This window comes from Pipistrellus kuhlii, unplaced genomic scaffold (genome assembly GCF_014108245.1).
Source record: "Pipistrellus kuhlii isolate mPipKuh1 unplaced genomic scaffold, mPipKuh1.p scaffold_m20_p_1, whole genome shotgun sequence".
NCBI classification, from domain to species: Eukaryota; Metazoa; Chordata; class Mammalia; order Chiroptera; family Vespertilionidae; genus Pipistrellus; species Pipistrellus kuhlii.
Window position 1 is genome coordinate 60,071,435 of NW_023425404.1, and position 22,805 is coordinate 60,094,239.

At 37.6% G+C, this 22,805-nt stretch overlaps 2 protein-coding genes across 2 annotated transcripts; one reads left to right on the plus strand and one right to left on the minus strand.

The window, feature by feature from the left end:
• Positions 1-365: 365 nt before the first annotated feature.
• On the plus strand, positions 366-1,421 carry LOC118702729 (olfactory receptor 4F3/4F16/4F29). The gene has a single exon (XM_036409060.2). The coding sequence runs from the start codon at positions 377-379 to the stop codon at positions 1,313-1,315; it is 939 nt and encodes a 312-aa protein (XP_036264953.1). The 5' UTR covers positions 366-376; the 3' UTR covers positions 1,316-1,421.
• Positions 1,422-15,716: 14,295 nt separating this feature from the next.
• On the minus strand, positions 15,717-16,676 carry LOC118702785 (olfactory receptor 4F6-like). The gene has a single exon (XM_036409189.1). It carries the CDS (start codon positions 16,644-16,646, stop codon positions 15,717-15,719), a length of 930 nt encoding a protein of 309 aa, XP_036265082.1. The 5' UTR covers positions 16,647-16,676.
• Positions 16,677-22,805: the final 6,129 nt, after the last annotated feature.

Below are 22,805 nucleotides of genomic sequence, written 5' to 3' on the forward strand. Positions count from 1 at the left end.
AATGAAAATATACATAAAAGCAAAATGGAATATGTTGGAAATGAGGAATAGTCAATGTCAGAAGTGATTTAAACAGGGGATGAATGTCACAAACATTCATGAAACTTTTGTTCTTGTTTAATCTGTTAATTTGAGAGCTGAACATTACAGTGAGAGTATTGGAGATAGGTTTAAAGTATGTTGCAGCGCCCATGTTGTGATATTATGTTGACTTTTATTCTTCGTTTTGTATATTTGAGGAACTGGATAACTGTATACTTCTCATGTATAATGAGAACATTGAAATTCTTTGACATGTTGTCATCTCCATAATCACAATTTCCTCCTCATTTTCTTAGTTCTCATAATTTCAGCCACATCCCAGTTGGGTGGATCTATGGATGAAGGGAATCACTCGGTGGTGTCTGAGTTTGTGTTTCTGGGACTCACCCAGTCATGGGAGATCCAGCTTCTACTCCTGGTGTCTTCCTCTGTGCTCTATGTGGCAAGCATGACAGGAAACATCCTAATTGTGTTTTCTGTGGCCACTGATCCTCATTTACATTCCCCCATGTACTACCTTTTGGCCAGTCTTTCCTTCATTGACTTAGGAGCCTGCTCTGCCACCTCACCAAAGATGATTTATGACCTTTTCAGAAAACATAAAGTCATCTCTTTTGGAGGCTGCATCACTCAGATCTTCTTCATCCATGTCATTGGTGGTGTGGAGATGGTGCTGCTCATTGCCATGGCCTTTGACAGATATGTGGCCATATGCAAGCCTCTCCACTACCTGACCATAATGAGCCCACGAGTGTGCATTTTGTTTACAGCTGCTGCCTGGGCCCTTGGTATCAGTCACTCATTGTTCCAACTAGCATTTATTGTTCATCTGCCCTTCTGTGGTCCTAATGTATTGGACAGCTTTTACTGTGACCTTCCTCGGCTCCTCAGACTGGCTTGCACAGATACCTACAGATTGCAGTTCATGGTCACTGTCAACAGTGGGTTTATCTGTGTTGGCTCCTTCTGTGTACTGCTTATTTCCTACGTCTTCATCATGTTTACTGTTTGGAAACATTCTTCCGGGGGATCATCCAAGGCCTTCTCCACTTTGTCAGCTCACATCACTGTGGTTCTTTTGTTCTTTGGCCCAACCATGTTTGTTTATACATGGCCACACCCCAATTCACAGATGGACAAGTTTCTTGCTATTTTTGATGCAGTTCTCACCCCTTTTCTGAATCCAGTCATCTACACATTCAGGAATAAAGATATGAAGGACGCAATGAAGAGAGCATGCAAAAATTTAGTGATTTACAGAAAGACCTCTTAAGTGATATGATATGTCCTTTTTACTAACCAAAGTGTAGCCTTTTGTTTCTAGGTTTGATATTTTAGATTCAGGAAGTTTGAGGGACCACATATTGATTTAAATGTTATCAAACTTTAATATAATTTTAAACTGCTGAATGTATTTATTCCTAGGGAAGAGTGAGCCATAAAAACAGTATATTTACCTATGAAAGTCCCATTAAATATTTTTTAGATATGTTATATAGTTGTCAGTGAATTGGTCTTATCTTTTTTGAGATTTATACTTAAGTATTTAAATTTTTGATACTGTTTTAAAAAGTATATTTTTATTTAATTTATAAATGTTTATTACTAATATACATAAATAAAACAGATTATTTTTGCTTTTTGATTGACATTGAATTCTGAAGACATTACTTCTACTATTTTTTTATAGATTAAGATTTTATTTATAGATGATTATGTTGTCAGTGAATAAAAACATTTTACTCCTTTTATTCTAATGTGTTGATTTTATTCATTTTTGTTGCATTATTGTACTTGCTAGATCAAAAGGTACAATGCTGAATAGAACTGGTTAGAGTGAACATGCTTGACTTATTCTTATGAGAAAACATTGTTTTGTTTTTTTCTGTCTTTAAACTAGAGGCCCAGAGCATGAAATTTGTGCACTGGAGTGGTGTCCCTCAGCCAAGGCTGCACTCTCTCTAATTTGGGATCTTATGGGGGGTGTCTGACTGCCGGTTTAGGCTTAATCCTACAGGCAGTCGGACAATCCTGGACTGCTGGCTCTTAACCACTTGCCCACCTGCCTGCCTGTTTGCCCCTAACCACTTCTGCCTGCTAGCCTGATCACCCCCTAACCACTCCCCTGCTAGCCTTATTGATGCCTAACTGCTCCCCTGATGGCCCACTTGCCCCCAACTTCCTTCCCTGCCAGCCTGGTTGCCCCTAACTACCTTCCCCTGCCAGCCCAATCACATCCAACTGCTCTCCTCTCTTGGCCTAATTGCCCCCAACTGCCCTCTCCTGCAGGCCTGTTCGCCCCTAACTGCCCTTCCCTGCTAGCCATCTTGTAGATCTTGTGGCAGCCATCAGGTTCCTTATAAGAAGTCAACTGATTGATGTTCTTTCTCACATTGATGTTTCTCTCTCTAAAATCAAAGCAGGTCCTTGAGTGAGGATTATAAAAGTTTATAAAGACTTGTTTTATGGCCTATAAGAGAGCAGGTTTTTAATCTCACCTTATATTTAGCACTGACAGTTTGCAGAGCCTGGTTCCTCAACACAGCTAAGAACATAGGAAAGGGAAGGGCAACAGTTCACAGCTGATGCTGCTCTGTGAGACTGGAAATAAACACAGAACTGAAGTTAATTTCCAGGAAGGAGAGAAGGAAGCAGAAGGGGCCTAATCCTCAGAAATTCAGAGTGCCCTCTGTGAAGGCAAGTTCTTGCTCATACTGAGTGCTACAAACTGGAAAAGCTGTCTTCTGGTCAGCTAGCAACAAAGTAAAGAAATGTGTATCCTCTTATAGTTGGCAGTGTTCTGCAAGATTGACAAAAAGCACAGAACCAAGGCTTTTTCTCCAGGAAGGCAAGAAAGAAGTAAGAGGGTCTTGTTCCAGCCTTAAAGCACATATTGTGAGGGACCTTGCTATATATTGAGCACTGTTGACTGGTGAAGGTCTCTCCTGGTCAAAACCAGTTCATAAGTACTTGAAGAGGAAGGTGATTATTTAAATACAAAGACAAAAAAAGAAACCTACAAGGAACATAAAGAATGAACCATGACACAACCCAAGAAGAAAAACAAACCTCCAGGAACCAATCTAACAGAAACAGAGATCTGTGAATTGTCTGAAATATAATTAAAAATAATCATACTACACAATAAAAGAGCAATACGCAAATTAACCATCACTCTGCTACAACCACCAACCATGCCCACCAGCCAATCAGAGAAAGTAAGCAAATTAACCCCAACCAAGATGGCTGCCACCATAGAGAACAGGAGAGAGGCTACGGTTGCCCCTGGCTATAGGGGAAGCCAAGATTCTGCAGTCCTGGCCAGCAGAGGCCTTACTCTAGGCTACAAAGTGTCAGTTATAGAAGGTAAACAAATCCAAATATAAATGGCAGCAGCCACTGAGCGAGCAGGACTTTGGCTCCACTCCAGGCTACAAAGTTTCAATTGTAGAAGGTAAATAAATTCCAGATACCAGGGCCTCCGCTTGGGTTGCCAAAGGGTGTGGCTGGCCCTCACTCAAGCCTCCCCACACCCCAAGAGAACCCCCACCCTGATCCAGGATACCCTTCAGGGCAAACCAGCTGGTCCCCATTCATGCACCAGGCCTCTATCCTACCTAATAAAAGAGTAATATTCAGATTGACCATCACTCCAACACACAAGATTGCTGCCCCCATGTGGTCAAAGATCCTGCCTCCATGTGGACACAAGATGGCTACCATAGATGGCCAGCAGGGGAGAGCAGTTGGTAGGGACTAGGCCTGAAGGGAAGGGCAGTTGAGAGGGACCAGGCCTGCAAGGGAGGGCGATTGGGGTAATCAACCCTGCAGGCAAGGGCAATTAGGGGTGACCAGGCCGGCAGAGGAGGGAAGTTGGGAACAAACAGCCTGGCAGCAGAGTAGTTAGACATCAATCGGGCTGGCATGGGAGTGGTTAGGGGGTGATCAGGCTGGCAGGCAGAAGTGGTTAAGGGCAATCAGGAAGGCAGGCAGGCAAGCAGTTGAGAGCCAACAGTCTTGGATTGTGAGAGGGATCCCAGATTGGAGAGGGTGCAGGCTGGGATGAGGGACACCCTCCATGCATGAATTTCGTGCACCGGGCCTCTAGTCTTTAATAAGCACATTGAGTTATAAGAGAACATGATAGGTACCTAAATAAAATCAGGAAAGCAACATTTGAAAAAACATGAGAATACCAACAAAAGAGATAGATATGATAGGAAAAAGAATTAAACAAAAATACTGGAGGTGAAGAATATAATAATTGTATTGTGAAGTTCACTAGAGGGGGTTCGAAACAGAATTTGTCAAAAATAAGAAAAAATTAATGTACCTGAAGACAATTCGTTTGAATTTATACCTGTCAGAGGAACAAACGGATAAAGAATGAAGTAGAATGAAAAAACCCTAAGGGAATATGACTCACCAAAAATAAAAAAAATATATGTATCAGAATATATCCAGAAAGAGAAGAGAAGAAAAAGAGAAAGAGGAGAGAGAGAGAGAGAAAGAGAGAGAGAGAAAGAGGGAGAGAGAGAGAAAGAGGAAGAGAGAGAGAGAGAGATATAGGAGTATAAACCCCATTTAAAGAAATCATGGCTGAAAACTTCCCATATCTAGGGAAGAAAATCAATATCCATGGGATTTCAAGATGGTGGCAGAATAGGTGGAAGTTACACTTACCTTTTTTTCAGGACCAAACTGTAATAACAACAATCATCCTGAACAACAAATAGTCTTCAGCTGAAGACTAGCTGAAGAAGAATCTTATAAACAAATATTTACAGGAGAAGGCACATTGAGATTGCTAGGAAAGATGAAGATGTATAAAAGACTGGCCCTACTCCCACTGGTTATTACTGAGGTTCTGGGTGGATATCTCAATGGAGGGAGTTTCCCCTTAGAAGTGTGGAGCCTAAACCACAAGCTGGTCTCCCCAGCCAGAGCACCAGAGCCAGGAAGAGGTGCCCAATAATATCTGGTTATGAAAAGCAGTGGAGTTTCTGTGTACTAGAAAGAGACCAGAATCTGCTAGAGACACACGCACCCTTTTAAAGAGCAAGTGCACAAAATTTCATTTGCAGACACTCACCCTGGGTTTTGATGGAGGAAAGGAAGAGCAGACTATAGACCTGAAAGGACAGCCACCAGGATCCCTGTGCTGAATCATTCTTCCATACCACAGATGCCCTCTTTTTTTGGATGAAACACTCCCTTTTATGTGACATCAGCCTGGGGCAAAGCAATTGCCCCACCCTCTGGACTCTTTGTCACCCCACCCTACAAAACTTAGACCCTGCTGGGAGTCAGCTTCTTTGGCTAGTGTGTAGAGGTCTGGGAAAACTCAGAGGACGTCAGTGACTAAGTTGTATGGCTTTGGGGTAAGGGTCATTCCCCCAATTTCCCATGAATCTGAATGGTGCTTCCCCCTCACTAAAGATTGATATAACTACTCTCCTGGCTTTTCATAGACACACACTTTGGTCTCTGGAGACCCCAAATACCTGAACCCTAGTGACTCTACCTTGCTGAGGTTGGGGTAAAAATTCAGGATAGATTGACTTATGTGGCTCTGTGGTGGGGGCCACATCCACCACCTTCCCTGAAGCCTGGCTGGCACCTCCTCATCATGGGAGATTCACTAGCTCCATTCTCTCAACTTCACCAGAGGCTCTTATAGGAACTTGAACCTAACAGGCAGCTGGCAGGCAGAGGCAGGTGCATGCAGATCTCAGGGTGCCATGGGACTTTTGCTGACCTGTCTTCATGGGTCTGTGCTGGTAAAAGCCAAACTTGGTGCGCAGCTTGGTTTTTCCCACATGAACCCAAGCCTGGCAGAGGCAGCCACACACTGGATCGCTTGTAGCTCCAAACGGGTTGTCCAGGGCTAAGCACAGACAGTGTCTGACTTGGCTTGCAGCAGAGTCCCTCTGAAAAGATCAAGTACCAACACACAGGATGCAATAAGCTTCACAAGCAGAATATTCAAACAGAGATCTTGGCAGATACCAAACTCTGCTGAGGTGAATTCCACTTTTTGTGGTCAGCACCTGCTCAGCAGTTCTCTTACTATTGTTGGGTTTGTGGCTCATAGTTAGCCAGTCTGAGAGTCAACCTTATACACGAATGCACCAATAGCAATCAAGACTCAATTACAGCCCTAGCCAGTTTGGCTCAGTGGATAGGACATTTTAGTTGCAGCCTCTTCCCCAGCCTGGGCCCTGGTCAGGGCCTGTGCAGGAGGCAATCAATCGATGTGTTTCTCTACCATCGGTATTCTTCTCTATCTTTCCCCCTTTCTCTAAAAATCAATGGGATAAAAAAATATCTCTGGATGAGGATTAAAAAGAACAACAAAAAACAACAAAACAAAACAAAACAAAAGATTCAAATACAACAAGAAAAATTATAACCCACATAACCCACACAAGAAAAATTCCTGGAGCACCAAGCTCAGGTGATTAAGGGATCTGTGCCAATGGAATCCACAGGACACCTACTATATAAGGCCACCCAATGGAGACTAGGAGTCATAGCAGGTCTATCTAAAATATAGAAACAAACACAAAGATGCAGTCAAGATGGGGAGACAAAAAAAAACCCCAAAAACAAATAGGCCCCAAATGAAACAAACAAACAAACAAACAAACAAAAAAGAAAATCTCTAGAAAAGGAACGAAATAAAATGGAGGCAAGCAATTTATAAAATATAAAGTTTAAAGTAATGATTGTAAAGTTGATCAAGAAACTTAGTGAAGCTGGAACCAATTTGGCTCAGTGGATAGAGTGTCGACCTGTGGACTGAAGGGTCCTAGGTTCGATTTTGGTCAAGGGCATGTACCTTGGTTTTCCGGCACATCCCCAGTGAGGGGTGTGCAAGAGGCAGCTGATTGATGATTCTCTCTCACCGATGTTTCTTTTTTTAAAATACATTTTATTGATTTTTTACAGAGAGGAAGAGAGGACAGAGGGTTAGAAACATCGATGAGAGAGAATCATCGATCAGCTGCCTCTTGCACACCCCCCACTGGGGATGTTCCCACAATCAAGGTACATGCCCTTGACTAGAATCGAACCTGGGACCGTTCAGTCTGAAGGCTGATGCTCTATCCACTGAGCCAAACCGGTTTCGGCTCTCACCGATGTTTCTAACTCTCTATCCCTCTCTCTTACTCTCTATAAAAAATCAATAAAATATATTAAAAAAAAGAAACTTAGTGAGAACTACAATAGCATGAAAAAGAACACAGAAACCATAAAAAGGACCAGTCAAAAAGAAGGAATATAATATCTGACATCAAGATTACACTGGAAGGAATAAACAGTAGGTTGGATGAAGTCAAGGACTGAATCAGTAATTTGGAAGACACATAATCAGAGCAGGAAAAGAAAAAGGAACTAAAAAGGATGAGGATTGATTAAAGAGTCTTTGAAACAACATGAAGCATAACAATATCTATTGTACATCATATTGGTACCAGAAGGAGAAGAGAGAGAGCAAGGAATTGAGAATCTATTTGAAGAAATAATGACCGAAAACTTCCTTAATTTGGTGAAGGAAAAAAAAAAGACACAAAGTGCTAGGAAACACAGAATCCCAAACAAAATGAACCCAAAGAGGTCCACATCAAGGCATAGAAGAATTAAAATGCCAAAGATTAAAGATAGTGAATCTTAAAAGCATTAAAAGGAAAGCAATTAGTACCTATGAGGAACTTCCATAAGACTGTCAGCTGATGTCTAAACAAAAACATTGCAGGTCACAAGGTATTGGAAAGAAATATTGAAGGTGAGTAAAGCAAGGCCCTACATCAGAGCTATAATTTAGAATGGAAGGACATATAAAAAGATTCCCAGACAAGAAAAATTAAAAGTGTATCACACCAAATCAGTATTACATGAATGTTAAGGAGTCTTCTTTAAGAAGAGAAATAGTTAAAAATATGAATAATAATATGGCAATAAATACATATCTGTCAACAATTGAATGAAAAAATAAAATAAACACAAGCAGAATAGAAACAGACAAGTAATGACAGAAAACAAGCTGAGGGTTGGCAGATGAGAGAGTGGGTGATGGATGGCTAAAAAATGTGAAGGGACTAGAAGTACAAATTGTTAGTTACAGAATAATTACAGGGATGTAAAGTACAGCATAAGGAATATGGTCAATATTATAATAACAATGTATGAAATCAGATGGAATGATCATTTAGTTATATTATCTCTAAAAAATGGGTTATACACTTGAAACTAATATAATATTGTATGACAACTATAATTAAAAAATAAAAAACTTTAAAGTAAAAAAAATAAGAAAATTATATGCCAACAAATTGGATAACCTAGAATAAATGGGCGAATTCTTAGAAACATATGATCTTCCCATTCTGAATTGTGAATAAATGTGATATCTGAATGGAACAATGAATGAGGAGGTTAGTAATCAAATACTTTCCTACAAAAAGTCCAGCTCTAAATGGATTTACTGGTCATTTCTACCATATATTTAGAAAATAATTAATATAAATCCTTCTTAAACACCTTTTTAAAAATTGAAGAGAAGTCAACAGTCCCAAACTAATTTTATCAGGACAGCATTATCCTGATAACAAATGTAGACCATGTCAGTGCAAATTCCCATCTTGAGATCAAGCAAGGGGCCAGAAAGCCTCTATGACTCCCCTAAAGAAACTTTTCTTATCTGTAACTGCTGCATAATGTCTTCTGCAAGGAAAATTCTAATATGTGTATTGCTAAATTACAAGGCAAGTTGAATTCATAACCTCACACCATCTCTTAAATTAAAGGTATGGGATTGATTGAGAAGTAAAATAAAAATGGAGGCATATGGCAAATTCCAATAAAACTAAGAAACTTGAATCTCTAAATTCTTCCAATCCTTTCTACTCATGGAGGCATCTTCCTTTCTTCCTTTCTTCCTTTCTTCCTTTCTTCCTTTCTTCCTTCCTTCCTTCCTTCCTTCCTTCCTTCCTTCCTTCCTTCCTTCCTTCCTCCTCCTCCTCCTTCCTTCCTTCCTTCCTTCCTCCTCCTTCCTTCCTTCCGTCCTTCCTTCTTCCTTCCTTCCTTCTTCTTCTTCCTTCCTCCTTCTTCCTTCTTTTTCTTTTTTCTTTCTTCTTCTTTCTTCTTCCTTCCTTCCTTCCTTCCTTCCTTCCTTCCTTCCTTCCTTCCTTTCTTTCTTTCTTTCTTTCTTTCTTTCTTTCTTTCTTTCTTTCTTTCTTTCTTTCTTTCTTTCTTTCTTTCTTTCTTTCTTTCTTTGTCTGTACCCGAAGAGATTTGTCTCCGCTTATCTGAAGAAACTGTAATGACCTTCCCTAAATTGGTTGCCATACATAGGGCTACTGTTAGTCCTCAGTTTCTGCCCTCACCTATTCACATTGCTCCAAGTCCTATAATCAGTTTCAAGTCCCAGAAATCTACAATGAGTCAGGGACAAAGTAGGACTCATGAGAAGATGGAGTACACATAAAAAGAATTGCAAGATTTTTACATATTTATATAAATAGAAATCTATAACATGTATGGGAATGAATTGCAAGGGTATTGAGCTGGATGGAAGGAATGCAGTATTGGATTGGGCCACATTAAATGATATTATGGCACTAAGCAATGATTTTGTGTTCCATATGTTAGTTCAGATGGCTGGTAGTGACTATAATAGTTTGCTTTGTTTGGTTGACTGCAAACTTAGATGTAAATCTGGCATATATAGAATGAGCTTGATCTGCCAGAACCTCCTTAATTTATTATAGAAGATAGCATTATTCAAAGGCTAAAGGATATTGGAATATTACAATTGACATAAGATTCTCCGCCCCCCCCAGTATTCTTATTCAGTTATTATTTACTTTCCTTGTTACACAAGGCTGTCTATGGCCAAAAAAAAGTGTAACAGGGGAAGGAAATGGTAATTTACAGAAAGAGATATCACCCCCCGCCCCCAAGTGACCCATTAGCCATTTTTCTCCATAGTTACCCGAGAAAGCCAAAATGACTCTAAGAGACAATTCCCATAATGGACTGATTTCTGGCTGGCAATACCAAGTCTCTGCAATTCCACTTGGTCACTACCCAAGGATAATTAGTGCTGTTAATTAACTGCCTTTACTTTGGCAGCATTTTGTGTAACTTTTTGCACAGGGGAGAATTATGCAACAGAAAGAAACTTTCTAAGTTGTTCTGGCTTCCTGAAGATGCAGTTACCTTATTCCCTGAGGCAGAGGAGCCAAATTTCCCTTGTTCATTGTGTTTCAGTTTTAAAAATATATCTATACTGATAGGGTTAGTTTCTACTAATGGTAGTTGAATATAGGTTTCTAGACAAGAATGACAAGGTTGGAGGTTTTGTGCTGTACCTTGTTCACCATATTTTGGCTTAATTTTATTTATTATTTTAAATTGCAAAATAAAACATGATACATAAAATTTTATAGTATAATCAATTTTATAAAGTGATCACTACTCAAGTCACTTAATAGAACTATGTAAACAGTGTTATCCCAGAAATCTTCTTTGTGACTTATCCAAATCACAACCACTTTTCTCCTCAAAATCATGATTCTGTTGTAAAAACTTCCTTACATATATTTACAGCTTTATATTCCAAATGTGCATCCCAAGACACTATAGTTTGTGTTGGCCATTTTTTTCCATTTGACTTGGCATATACCAAGTCAAATACATATGCAGTATTTGTATGTATTAAAATTATATTTCCAATATTTGCACACTTACATAGTGTCTAATATTTTGCAATCACAATAATACTATATGTATATTTGTATCTTTGGTGGTGTGTCTCCAGGTCATAACAGTGGAATTATTGAGTTAATAATGGATGCATACATTAATGCATACATTGATGCATACAACATCTACATATATTATAGATATTGCCAAATTCCCCTCTATAGGAGTTGAATTATTTTTGTTGTTGTTGTTAATCCCCATTGAGGGGATTTTTCCATTGACTTTTAGAGAGAGTGGAAGGGAGGGGGAATAGACACAGAGAGAAACATCAATGTGAGAGAAACACACATGTCCCAACCATGCCTCTCTCACATGTCCCAACCAGGCCTCTCACACATGTCCCAACCAGGCCCAGGGATTGAGCCTTCAATTGAGGTATATGGCCTTGACTGGAATTGAATCTTGGATGCTTCCGTACATGGGACTATGCTCTATCCACTGAGCAAAATCAGTTAGGGCATGAGTTGAACTATTTTGCATTCCCACTTGAACACTAGCTTTCTCCATAATCTTGACAAGAATTTTAGTGTTTTTCCAATCTGATGTGTGAGAAATGGTATCTTATTGTGGTTTTAGCTTGTCATTTTATTATTGATGACATTTAACATTTTATATGGTTAAGAGATTTTTAAAATCTGTTTCAGAGTGTTTATATTTTTTGTCCTTTAAAAAATGAGGTTAAATGTACATAATGTAAAATTTATCATTTTAAAGTGAATAATTTAGTGGCATTCAGTACATTCACAATGTTGCACAACCACCCTTTCTCTAGTTCCAAAACATTTTCATTACCCCAAAAGTAAACCACTTACTATTAAGCAGCTACTCCCCATTCTGCTTCCCTGTCAGGCCCTGAAAACTACCAATTTGACTTTTGTCTTTATAGATTTACCTAATCTGGATATTTCATATAAGTGGAATCATACAATGGGTACTCTTTTGTATCTGGCTTCTTTCAGCATATTTCTGAAGTTCATCCACATTATAGCATGTATAGCATGTTATTTCTTTTTATGGTTGAGTAATAGTCCATTATATAAATATACCACATGTTGTTTACCCATTCATTTGTTGATAGATGTTTGGATATTTTGACTATTTTGAATAATGCTGCTATGAACATGTCTATATAATTTTTGCCTACTTGTCTTCAATCCCTGTAGGTATTGTATATACCTAGGAATGAAATTGCTGGGTCATATGCAAACTCTATTTTTAACATTTTGAAAAACTGTAAGAATGCTTTCATTTGCTGACAGTGTTTTTGAAGAATTCCTTCCTGTTTTCCACCTTCACTGTGTTTGATTTAGGTGAAACAAAGTTTTTCAGGTGGCCCTGAGACAGGTTATAACAAACAAACACAGTTCTCTGAGAGCCACTATCTTAGAGACTGATGCTGACATGGGGAGGGGTCTAGGAAAATGGCAAGAAAAAAAAAGCTACAAAGTTATCCTACCATTTTAAGTTGCTTTTATTTTTATTCATTAATCACTTGGTTGCTATAAGCTTTTGACTATTTTCCCTAGTTTAAAAAAAAAAATATATTTTATTGATTTTTTACAGAGAGGAAGGGAGAGGGACAGAGAGTTAGAAACATCAATGAAAGAGAAACATCGATCAGCTGCCTCCTGCATACCCCCACAGGGGATGTGCCCGCAGCCAAGGTACATGCCCTTGACTGGAATCGAACCTGGGACCCTTCAGTCTGCAAGCCGACGCTCTATTCACTGTGCCAAACTGGTTTTAGCTATTCTCTCTAGTTTTGACAAAGTTGATTGATTCTGTTAGCTTTTGCCTGACTTGTCAATGTTTCTATGGAGTAATGAATTCTTGGATCTGCTTATTCTGCAATTTGCCCCAACATCAACCCCTGTGCATTTTACATTTACCAGATGTTTGGTGTTCTTCTTTCTATTGTGAGAGTTATTTATGTATTAATGACATTAGCCTAATCTGTGACATATATTATAAATATTTGCTTCCAATCTGTCTTGAATTTGCATCTATTTTTTAAAAGACCATTTTGGGTTGCAAAAGGTTTGTTATTGCTCGTTATTGTTTTAATTCATCACTTCTTTAAAAAAAATTCACTTCTTGGTTTATGTCACAGAAAGTTTTCCCTTGTCCTCAGAGATTTTGGGACATCAACTCTTATTTCTACTGTGTATCTTTGTTTCACATTTGGATTTCAGACCTAATGCAATTTATTCTTATGCATGGTATGAGAAATGGAGTCTAATTCACTAATATTTTATTTAGAATTTTATTTAGAATGGATGATATCCTATTCTAATAAAAGAATAATATGCAATTTGATTGTCATACCAAGACACAAGATGGCCACCTCATGTGGTCAAAGGTGGCTGCCCCCATTTGGACACAGGATGGTCACCATAAGATAGCCTGCAGGGGAGGGCAGTTGTGGGAAATTAGGGGTGACCAGTTCAGTAGAGGAGGGCAGTTGGGGGTGACCAGGCCAGCAGAGGAGGGCAGTTGGGAGAGAACAGGCCAGCAAGGGAGGGCAGTTGGGAGAGATCCAGGCCAGCAGTGGAGGGCAGTTGGGGGGACCCAGGCCTGCAGGAGAGGGCAGTTGGGGAGGACCAGGTATGCAAGGCAGGGCAGTTGGGAGATGACAAGGTCTTCAGGGGAGAAAAGTTAGGGGGAGGCTAGGCCACCAGGGGAGAGCATTTGGGGGGAGGGGAGACCAGGCCTGCAGGGGATGTATGAGTACTCCCTTGTAGGTAACTATTTTTTCTCTTGCTGCTTTTAATATTCTCTCTTTGTCTTTTGCTCTTGGAATTTTAATTATGATGTGTCTTGGTGTGATCCTCTTTAGATTCCTTTTGTTTGGGGTTCAGTGTGCTTCCTGGACTTGTATGTCTATTTATTTCACCAGGTGGGGCAAGTTTCTGTCATTATTTCATCAAATAGGTTTTCAATATCTTGCTCTCTCTCTTCTGGCACCCCCATAATTCTGATCTACCCATAATTCCTAATCTACCCAATGTTAAAGAATTAAATTTATCCAATCAAAAGAACCACTGTCACTCTAGTACATTTTATAATAAAAACCACAACAAAAAAACTATGAGCAAAATTAAAGGAAATATGGTCAATTAAAAATATATTTAGTAGACTGTATGTAATAATGTTCAGAATTTTGGGTGGGAGTAGAAAATAGTAAATCAATTGAAGAAATTTGAGCACTGAGACTAATTCTTATAATTTAAAAAGAGGATTCTCAAAATAATCTTCCTGAATTAAGGGCTATTGTCACAATTTCTTGGTTCATTTAGATATTTTTGCTGTTTCACTGAATCGAAAGGTGAATTTTTTTAAAGAACCATTGCAAAAACAATTAACTAAGATAAACATAAAATTAACATATAGATGGCTTAACAAGACAAAGAATAATAATGCTTTAGATGTTATAAAGAGGGAATAGTTTTTCACCTATAAGCTATAGTGATGATCAATTTTGGAGAAAATATAGGAGAAATACCTTGATCAATAATAAATACTCAGTTTGTATCATCAATCATTTATTGGTCATCTTTAATTACCATGCACAAGTTAAAACTGAACCAAATTGTCACAATTAATGTTCCTTTAACCAGTCATCCAAGCGATCTCTCAACTGTGCTCATTGAGCACTAGACTTTCCAGGCTTTATCTGAAAAAAATGTGAGTAGCCTTCTTTGTCCTAAGCACCTAGCTTAAGAACAGGCACATTACTAGTAAATAAGCTGAGATCTCAGTGGAGTACCTTCCTCTAGGAATCCTTCAAACTTTTGAAATATGTGTACCCCTTCTATAATTTTTGTAACACCGAGTACCCCTCATACTCATGAGAATGTAGAATTAGGTGCAGTTAAGCATGGTGCAGTGCATATCCCCACCAAACTCCGGTGCAATGCATACCCCCACCAAAATCTTCCCGTACCCCTAGGGGTACACGTACCACACTTTGGGAAACACTGCATAAGTTCCTTCAGATATGTTTAGAATTGCAGATACTTAAAAGAATGAACCAGGAGATGCAGTAAGGAGGACTGCAAAAGTAATTTGCTGATGGGAAAAATGGAACACAGGCAAATTTTGCATAATACAAAGTATAGAGTCTATTGTAAAACCACATTATCCAAACACATTGACAATCAAAGAATGAAAAAAATTTTTAAGAGTTGTAACATACTTTTTCTTATTAACTTAAAGTACAATTAGGATGATAATTATTTATACCTGGACTTTAATGTCTGCTAATTTATATAAATTCATATTTTATCCATTGGATTCACATAATTTCTTTAAGAAATATTAACTGCTTTCCAGTGATACTTTTTATCACTATGAATATAGTGAAAAAGGGAAGTCATATGTATGTACATGTATATATAATATTACTAGACCCCGATATTTATATACACATTGAAAATTAAATATAGTCATTGATGATAACTACAATTTAGTTTTGTAGGTTAGAATGAAATGCATAATATTATTTTTAAAGATACATTTTTATTGATTTCAGAGAGGAAGGGAGAAGGAGACAGAGAGAGAGAAACATCCATGATGAGAATCATTGATTGGTTGCCTCCTGCATGCCCTTTGTAGGCATATGCCCTGACCAGAAATTGAACCATGACCTTCTGGTTCATAGGCCACTGTTCAACTTCTGAGCCACATTGGATAGGCCATAACACTATGTTTTATAACTAAAAAAAATTGCATCTCTATCTAAGAATGAAATTCTTTGATTTAATACTTTTTTTTAAAATGGAATTCTGTTTTTCAAAGGCAGTAATGAAATTGTACACATTCCATAGTGCTTACGGTAATCATGAGGGTCCTTTTGGTTCATTATATTCATATTGTACCCTCATTAATGAATTGTGTCACATCATCTACCTAGAACTTACAACTTGTCCACTCAGCCTTCTCATTGCCACTTGCATATCTCTGTTCCTTAAAGTGTAGATAGCAGGATTTAAGACAGGGGTGACAACGAAGTCCACAATGGAAAAAAATGTATCCAATGACTTGGTTGGGAAAGGCCACACATAGAGAAACATGCATGGAATGAAAAACAAAACCACTACAGTGATGTGAGCTGACAAAGTGAAGAATGCTTTAGACAAATCCTTTGAAGAATGTTTTCTGACCGTGACCAGAATAAAGATGTATGATATAATTAAGAAAAAGAAGGTTCCCATAGATATGAAGCCACTGTTGGCAATGACCACAAATTCTAGTCTGTAAGTGTCCATGCATGCAAGTTTAATTACCCTAGGAAAATCACAATAAAAGCTCCCCACATTATTAGGGCCACAGAAAGGTAAATTTATGACAAAAACAAACTGAAACACTGCATGAATCATTCCAATGGCCCAAGCAGCCACTATTAATAGTACACACATCTGGGGACTCATAATAGTTAGATAGTGGAGAGGTTTACAGATTGCAGTGTACCTGTCATATGCCATAGCTATGAGCAGTACCATCTCCACTCCTCCCATGACATGAATAAAGAACATTTGTGCCATGCAACTGTGGAAGGAAATGATTTTGCAATCACTGAAAAGATCAGATATCATCCTAGGAACTGTGGTAGATGAAAGGCCCAGGTCAATGAGTGATAGGTTAGCCAGCAGAATATACATGGGGGAGTGTAAGTGAGAATCAAAAATCACTGTGAACACAATGAAGAGGTTTCCCAGGATAATTCCCACATAGAATAAGGCAAAGAAAAGAAGAAGAAAAGACTGCATTCCCAAAGACTGTGCAAGCCCCAGTAATACAAATTCTGTTACCACAGAGCCGTTTACTTGGTCCATTGACTCAGAAAGAAGGGAAAACTCTGAAGTGACCTGAGAGAAAAGGAAAAAAGGAATCATCTTGTAGGTACTGAAAAAAAAATATTGTTAAATGTTGATAATTTAAAACGATTAGTAAGGGGATCCAATATGGCAGTGGAGCAGGTCGATGTTATACTCACCTCTAACCAGGACCAAACTGGAATGATAAATGAAGAGCAATCAATCTGAATAACCAACTAAATACTAGCTGAAGAGACGTTTTATAACCAAGAATTTATAGAAGAAGCCACATCAAGATTGGAAGGAAGGGAAGAGACATGGAATGGCTGGCCATGCTCCCAAGGCTCCCACGGGCAGACACTGAGTTTCTGGAGGAATATCTCAACTGCGGAGGTTCCTCCTGACAAGTATGGGGTCCTCAGCCCAGAGCACCAGAGCCTGAAAGAGATGCCCATATACCTGACTGTGAAAATCAGTGGGGATTCTGTCTGCCAGGGAGAGATGAGAGTTATCTAGAGACACAGGCACTCTCTTAAAGGGCCAGCTCACAAAATCTTGTTCATTCACCCTGGGCTCTGGGAAAGAGCCACACTCATGTCTTTGTTTCTTAATGTACTGGTATAAATAGCAGTATTCAAGTCAGAGATGATAGCAAAGTCAATAATAAACACTTATCCAGTGATGCTGCAAGGAAAGGCTACACATAGAAAAACATGCACTACATAAAAATAAAATTATTACAGAGATGTGAGCTGACAATGTGAGAAATGCTTTGGATAAGTCCCCGAGATGCTTTGGACAAATGATTTTGATAACATTTCCAGACAAAATGAAGATGAAGGATATAGTTAAGGAAAAGAGGCAGCCATGAATATAAACCCATGGTTAGCAAGGATTACAAAATCTAGCTTCTAAGTGTCAGCACAGCAAGTTTTATGTCTTGAGGAAAATCGCAGTAAAATTATCTATTTACTTTATTATGACCACAAAAAAGCAAGGTTATGGCAAAAAGAAACCTGAGATGCAGAACAAATTATCCCCACTGTCCAGGAAGCCATTAGAAAGAAAACACATTTTGAGGCTTTTGAGGGTCATCACATGTCATTGCTAAGAGCAGCACCATTTCAAATCTACCCATGACATTAATAAAAAAATATTCATATGATGCATTTTAAAAATTTTATTTATTTTATTATATTGAATTTATTTGGGTGACATTGGTTAATAAAAATATATAGGATTCAGGTATATAATTCTATAATATATCATCTTTATATTGTATTGTGTGTTTTCCAGGCCGCGTCAAATCTCCTTCCATCACCCTTTAACCTCTTTAGCTCTCCCTACCTTCTTTCCCTCTGGTAATTAGCATACTGCTATCTATGTTTATGAATTTATTTATTTTTGTTTAATTCCTTCACTGTTTCCACCAAGCATCCTCTGACAGCTCTAGCCTGTTCTCTGTATCCAAGAGTCTGTTTCTATTTTGTTTTTTAGATTATTTTAAATTCCACATGCAAATAAAATCATATAATACTTGTCTTTCTCCAACTGGCTTATTTAACTAAGAATAATACTCTTCAGGTCCATCCATGCTGTTGCAAAATGTAAGATTTTCATGTGTTTTTTTTTTATGGCCGAATAGTATTCTATTGTGTAAATTTACTACAGCTTCTTTATCCACTCATCTACTGCTTCCAAATCTTGCCAATTGTAAATAACACTGCAATGAACATAGGTGTGCATATGTTCTTTCTGATTAGTGTTTCGGGGTTCTTTGGATAAATTCCCAGAAGTGTGATTTCCAGGTCATAAAACAACTTCATATTTAATTTTTTAAATATTCTTTAAAAAAATATATTTTATTGATTTTTTTACAGAGAGGAGGAGAGAGGGACAGAGAGCCAGAAACGTCGATGAGAGAGAAACATCGACCAGCCGCTTCCTGAACCCTCCCCACCGGGGATGTGCCTGCAACCTTGACTGGAATCGAACCTAGGACCTCTCAGTCCGCAGACTGACGCTCTACCACTGAGCCAAACGGTTTCGGCTCATATTTAATTTTTTGAGGTAACTCTATACTTCTTTCCACAGTGACTGCACCGGTCTGCATTCCCACCAACAATGCATGAGGGGCCCCTTCTCTCCACATCTTTGCCAACACTTGATGTTTGTTTATTTATTGATGCTAGCCATTTGGAAAGGTGTGAGGTGGTAACTCATTATAGTTTTAATTTGCATCTCTCTAATGAATAGTGACATTGAGCATTATGGTCGATAGGCCACCTATGCTCTTTGGAGAAGTGTCAATTCAGGTCCTTTGACTATTTCTTAACCAGATTACTTGTGTGTTTTTGTTATTAAATTGTATATGTTCCTTATAAATTTTAGATATTAAGCCCTTATCAAATGTATTGGCAAATATATTATCCTATTCAGTGGATATATTTTTATTTTTTTCATGGTTTCTTTTGCTGTACAAAAACTTTTTAGTTTGAATTAATTTTATTTGTTTATTTTTTCTTTTGTTTTACTTGCCTGAGGAAGCATATCAGAAATAATATTACTATAAGAAATGCCAAAGATTTTATTGCCTATGTTTTCTTCTAGAACTTTAATAATTTAGAGTCTAACATTTAACTCTTTAATACATTTTGAATTATTCTTGCGTATGGTGTAAGAATGTGGTCTAGTTTCATTTTTTGACATGTATCTGTTTAATTTTTCCAACACTATTTATTGAATAGGCTATCTTTAGCCCATTGTATATTTTTGCTTCCTTTGTCAAATATTAATTGACTATAAAGGCATGGGTTTATTTCTTGGCTCTCCATTTATATGTCTGTTTTTATGCCAGTACCATGCTGTGTTGATTTTTATAACCTTGTGGTATAGTTTGATATTAAATATTGTGATTCCTCCTGGTTTGTTCTTCTTTCTCTAGATTGCTATGGCTGTTCTGAGTCTTTGTGCTTTTGTATAAATTTTTGGAATATTAGTTCTAGTTCTGAGAAATATGCCATTGGCATCTTGATGGAAACTGTGTTGAATCTATAGGTTATTTTGGGTAGTAGGGACATTTTAATGATGTTAATTCTATCTGTGAACATGATATATGGTTCTACTTATTTGTATCTTCTTCAATTTCTTCTGTGCTTTATACTTTTCTGAGGACAGGTCTTTTACATCCTTGGTTAAATTTATTCCTCAGTATTTTATTTTTTTGGATACAAAAAAGAGAAAAAGATCCATAGTGATGGTTGTACCACTCAGAATTTACTTTAAAAAACCCAGTTCATTGTACAGGTTAGTTGACATGTATAGTATATAAACTATATCTCAATGAAGCTATTCTTTTATTTCTTTTTAAATAAAGACCAGTCTTATAATCAACTGCAGATGTTTTCAGAGGCCCCTGAAGATTTGCTTACTGTGTCCCAAACCACACCTGGGACACAGTTGACTCCAGTCCTGGTGGATCTGGATGGTGTGGTTTGCAAAGAAGAAGGTGGCAAGAGGCTTGTGGAATTTCTGCAACCCCATTCCCAGGGTCTCCTCATAGGGCACCAGGGCCATTTCCACTGTGCCAGCTCTCTGCTTCCTTTAATCTGTTGGGCAAAAGAATACTGCAAGCATAGATGGACCAAATGCTTTTTTTTAAATGTAATTTTATGGATTCAAAAAATAGAGATGAGGAAAATTTCTCTTTCTGTGAGTTAATAATTGGTGTATAGAAAAGCCATAGACTTCTGGATGTTAATTTTGTATCCTGCTACATTGCCACATTCATTTAATAAGTCTAGTAGTTTTTTTGATGGGGTCTTTGGGGTTTCCTATATACAATATCATATCATCTGGAAATAATGAGAATTTTATTTCTTCTTTTCCAATTTGGGTGCCTTTTATTTATTCTTCTTGTCTGATTGCAATGGCTAGTACTTCCAGTACTATGTTGAAGAGGAGTGATGAGAGTAGGCATCCCTGTCTTGTTCCTGTTCTTAAGGGAAATGGTTTTAGTTTTTGACCATTGAGTATGATGTTGACTGTGGGTTTGTCATATAAGGCTTTTATTATGTTGAGGTATGATCCTTATATTTCAATCTTGCTGAGAATTTTTATTAAGAAAGGGTGTTGGATTTTGTCAAATGCTTTTTATGCATCAATTGATATGATTATACGGGTTTTAATCTATTGGTTTGTTTGTGGGGTGTATCACATTTATTGATTTGCAGATGTTGTACCATCCTTGCATCCCTGTGATAAATCCCACTTGGTCATGGTGTATAGTTTTATACTTTTTCTAGCTCTGGTTAAACCTCCATTTCTTAGTCAATGGATGATAATTATGGGTATACTAATTACGGGTGTTTTAAGTCAAATTTAAATGAACACTATACTTGCTTCCTTATTTAGCATGAATATATGTGAGTGAGTTTTGAGTTAAGTAATATAAATGATTGGTAACTGGATGGCATTTTATATAATCCTGGTGTATCCACTCTAATTATTTGCAATAGGGAAGTCATACACTGAAATTAATGGGAAAATATGTTACCCATTTATCTTGTCAACCAAATTTTATACTTCTTAAATTTCCATTACATTTTGCTAAAATAGATAGAAAAAATCTGTCTACAAAGAAAAGCTGAAATCAGATTTACTCATAACTCTTCATACCACTAGAGTTGTCATGATTATCATCTTTATGGAAAATCACATCTTTTGTTCAAAACTTATCAAGAGTTGGCATGAGTGGGGGGTTTGGGGGGTAATGGGAGGATAAGGACACACATGTAATAACTTAATCAATAAAGAAATTTAATAAAAAGATTTCGTTCTATCATTAAGTTAGTTAATTTAAAATAATGAGTTCATGTTCAGAGCACGAGGAAAGAGTGAATTTACATCCATTAAAAAATTAGTTCTTTTGCTTTTTTAGAAAATATTAAAGAATTAGGAATTCTTCAGAGACAGAGTCCCCTAAAAGCTAGTTGCTATCCATGCTAGATTTTTGGCTTTATTGACCCTTGTCAAGTAGGTAATGCAGAAAATCAGAATTTAGATCTTCTTACTTTAGTGACTGAAAATTCCCCCTCATTTTTCAACCTTTCTACTTATTTGTAGTAATCACAGATAGTATTCTTTATTTAAAAGTTGTTGGTAGCAATTTTATTCCTTTTTAAATAGCAATAGCCAAGAGCAATTATAACCATCACAAGATTAAAAACACAAAGAAGCAAAACTGTTCAAACTCATTTTACCATTTTTTTGTTCATTGATGTGCCATATTCACTCATTTTTAAAAATCTACTTTTCAGACTGATGGACAGCAGTTACATTATGCCATGTTTATTCTTGCCATTCTCTTTTAAATTTTGATCCAGTCATTGGCTAATGTTATCAAATACTTTAACCAAGTGACAAGCAGAGGGAATGACTGACTCCAGCATTCCCAATGTAAGGACAGAAAATAACTTCCCTGGTACAATCTGTTAGTAGTATTGGAGGGAACAAAATAGCAAGACATAAAATATTTGGTCCTCACAGTGGGAAATGTAAAGTATATAAGATGTTGAGCTGAAGCCAGTTTGGATCAGTGGTAGAGCGTCGGTCTGCAGACTGAAAGGTCCCAGGTTCAATTCCGGTCAAGGGCATGTACCTTGGTTGCGGGCACATCCCCAGTAGGGGGTGTGCAAGAGGCAGCTGGTCGATGTTTCTCTCTCATCGACGTTTCTAGCTCTCTATCTCTCTCCCTTCCTCTTTGTAAAAAATCAATAAAATATATTTAAAAAAAAAAAGATGTTGAAAAAAGTGGTGTGAGATATACTAACTTGATATACCAACTTACCAAAGTGGGACATAAAAAAATTTCAGTCATTTTAGAAACATATCTTTCTTCTGGCGTAATAAAATCTGGTAATCAAAATAGTAAGAATATAGTGCCCAAAGGGTTGGAACAACTGGAGACAGAAGGAAAGTAGACCAGTGGAAAAGAAAAACAGAAAATGGAGGGGAAATAGAAAAGAGGTTGATTTGGTATCATTCAACTTTAGGAGCAATTTTCTGACCTACCTGTTCTGTTCTATGATGTGCATCAGCATTTGGATGAAATAAAATTTTATTTTGTCTTTTGTAGTGAAAACACCTCCAAGAAAAATATATATTTCTTCCCACTGG

Coding starts and splice junctions, on each gene's coding strand:
- LOC118702729 (XM_036409060.2), top strand. CDS start 377: ATGGATGAAGGGAATCACTCGGTGGTGTCTGAGTTTGTGTTTCTGGGA.
- LOC118702785 (XM_036409189.1), bottom strand. CDS start 16,646: ATGGACCAAGTAAACGGCTCTGTGGTAACAGAATTTGTATTACTGGGG.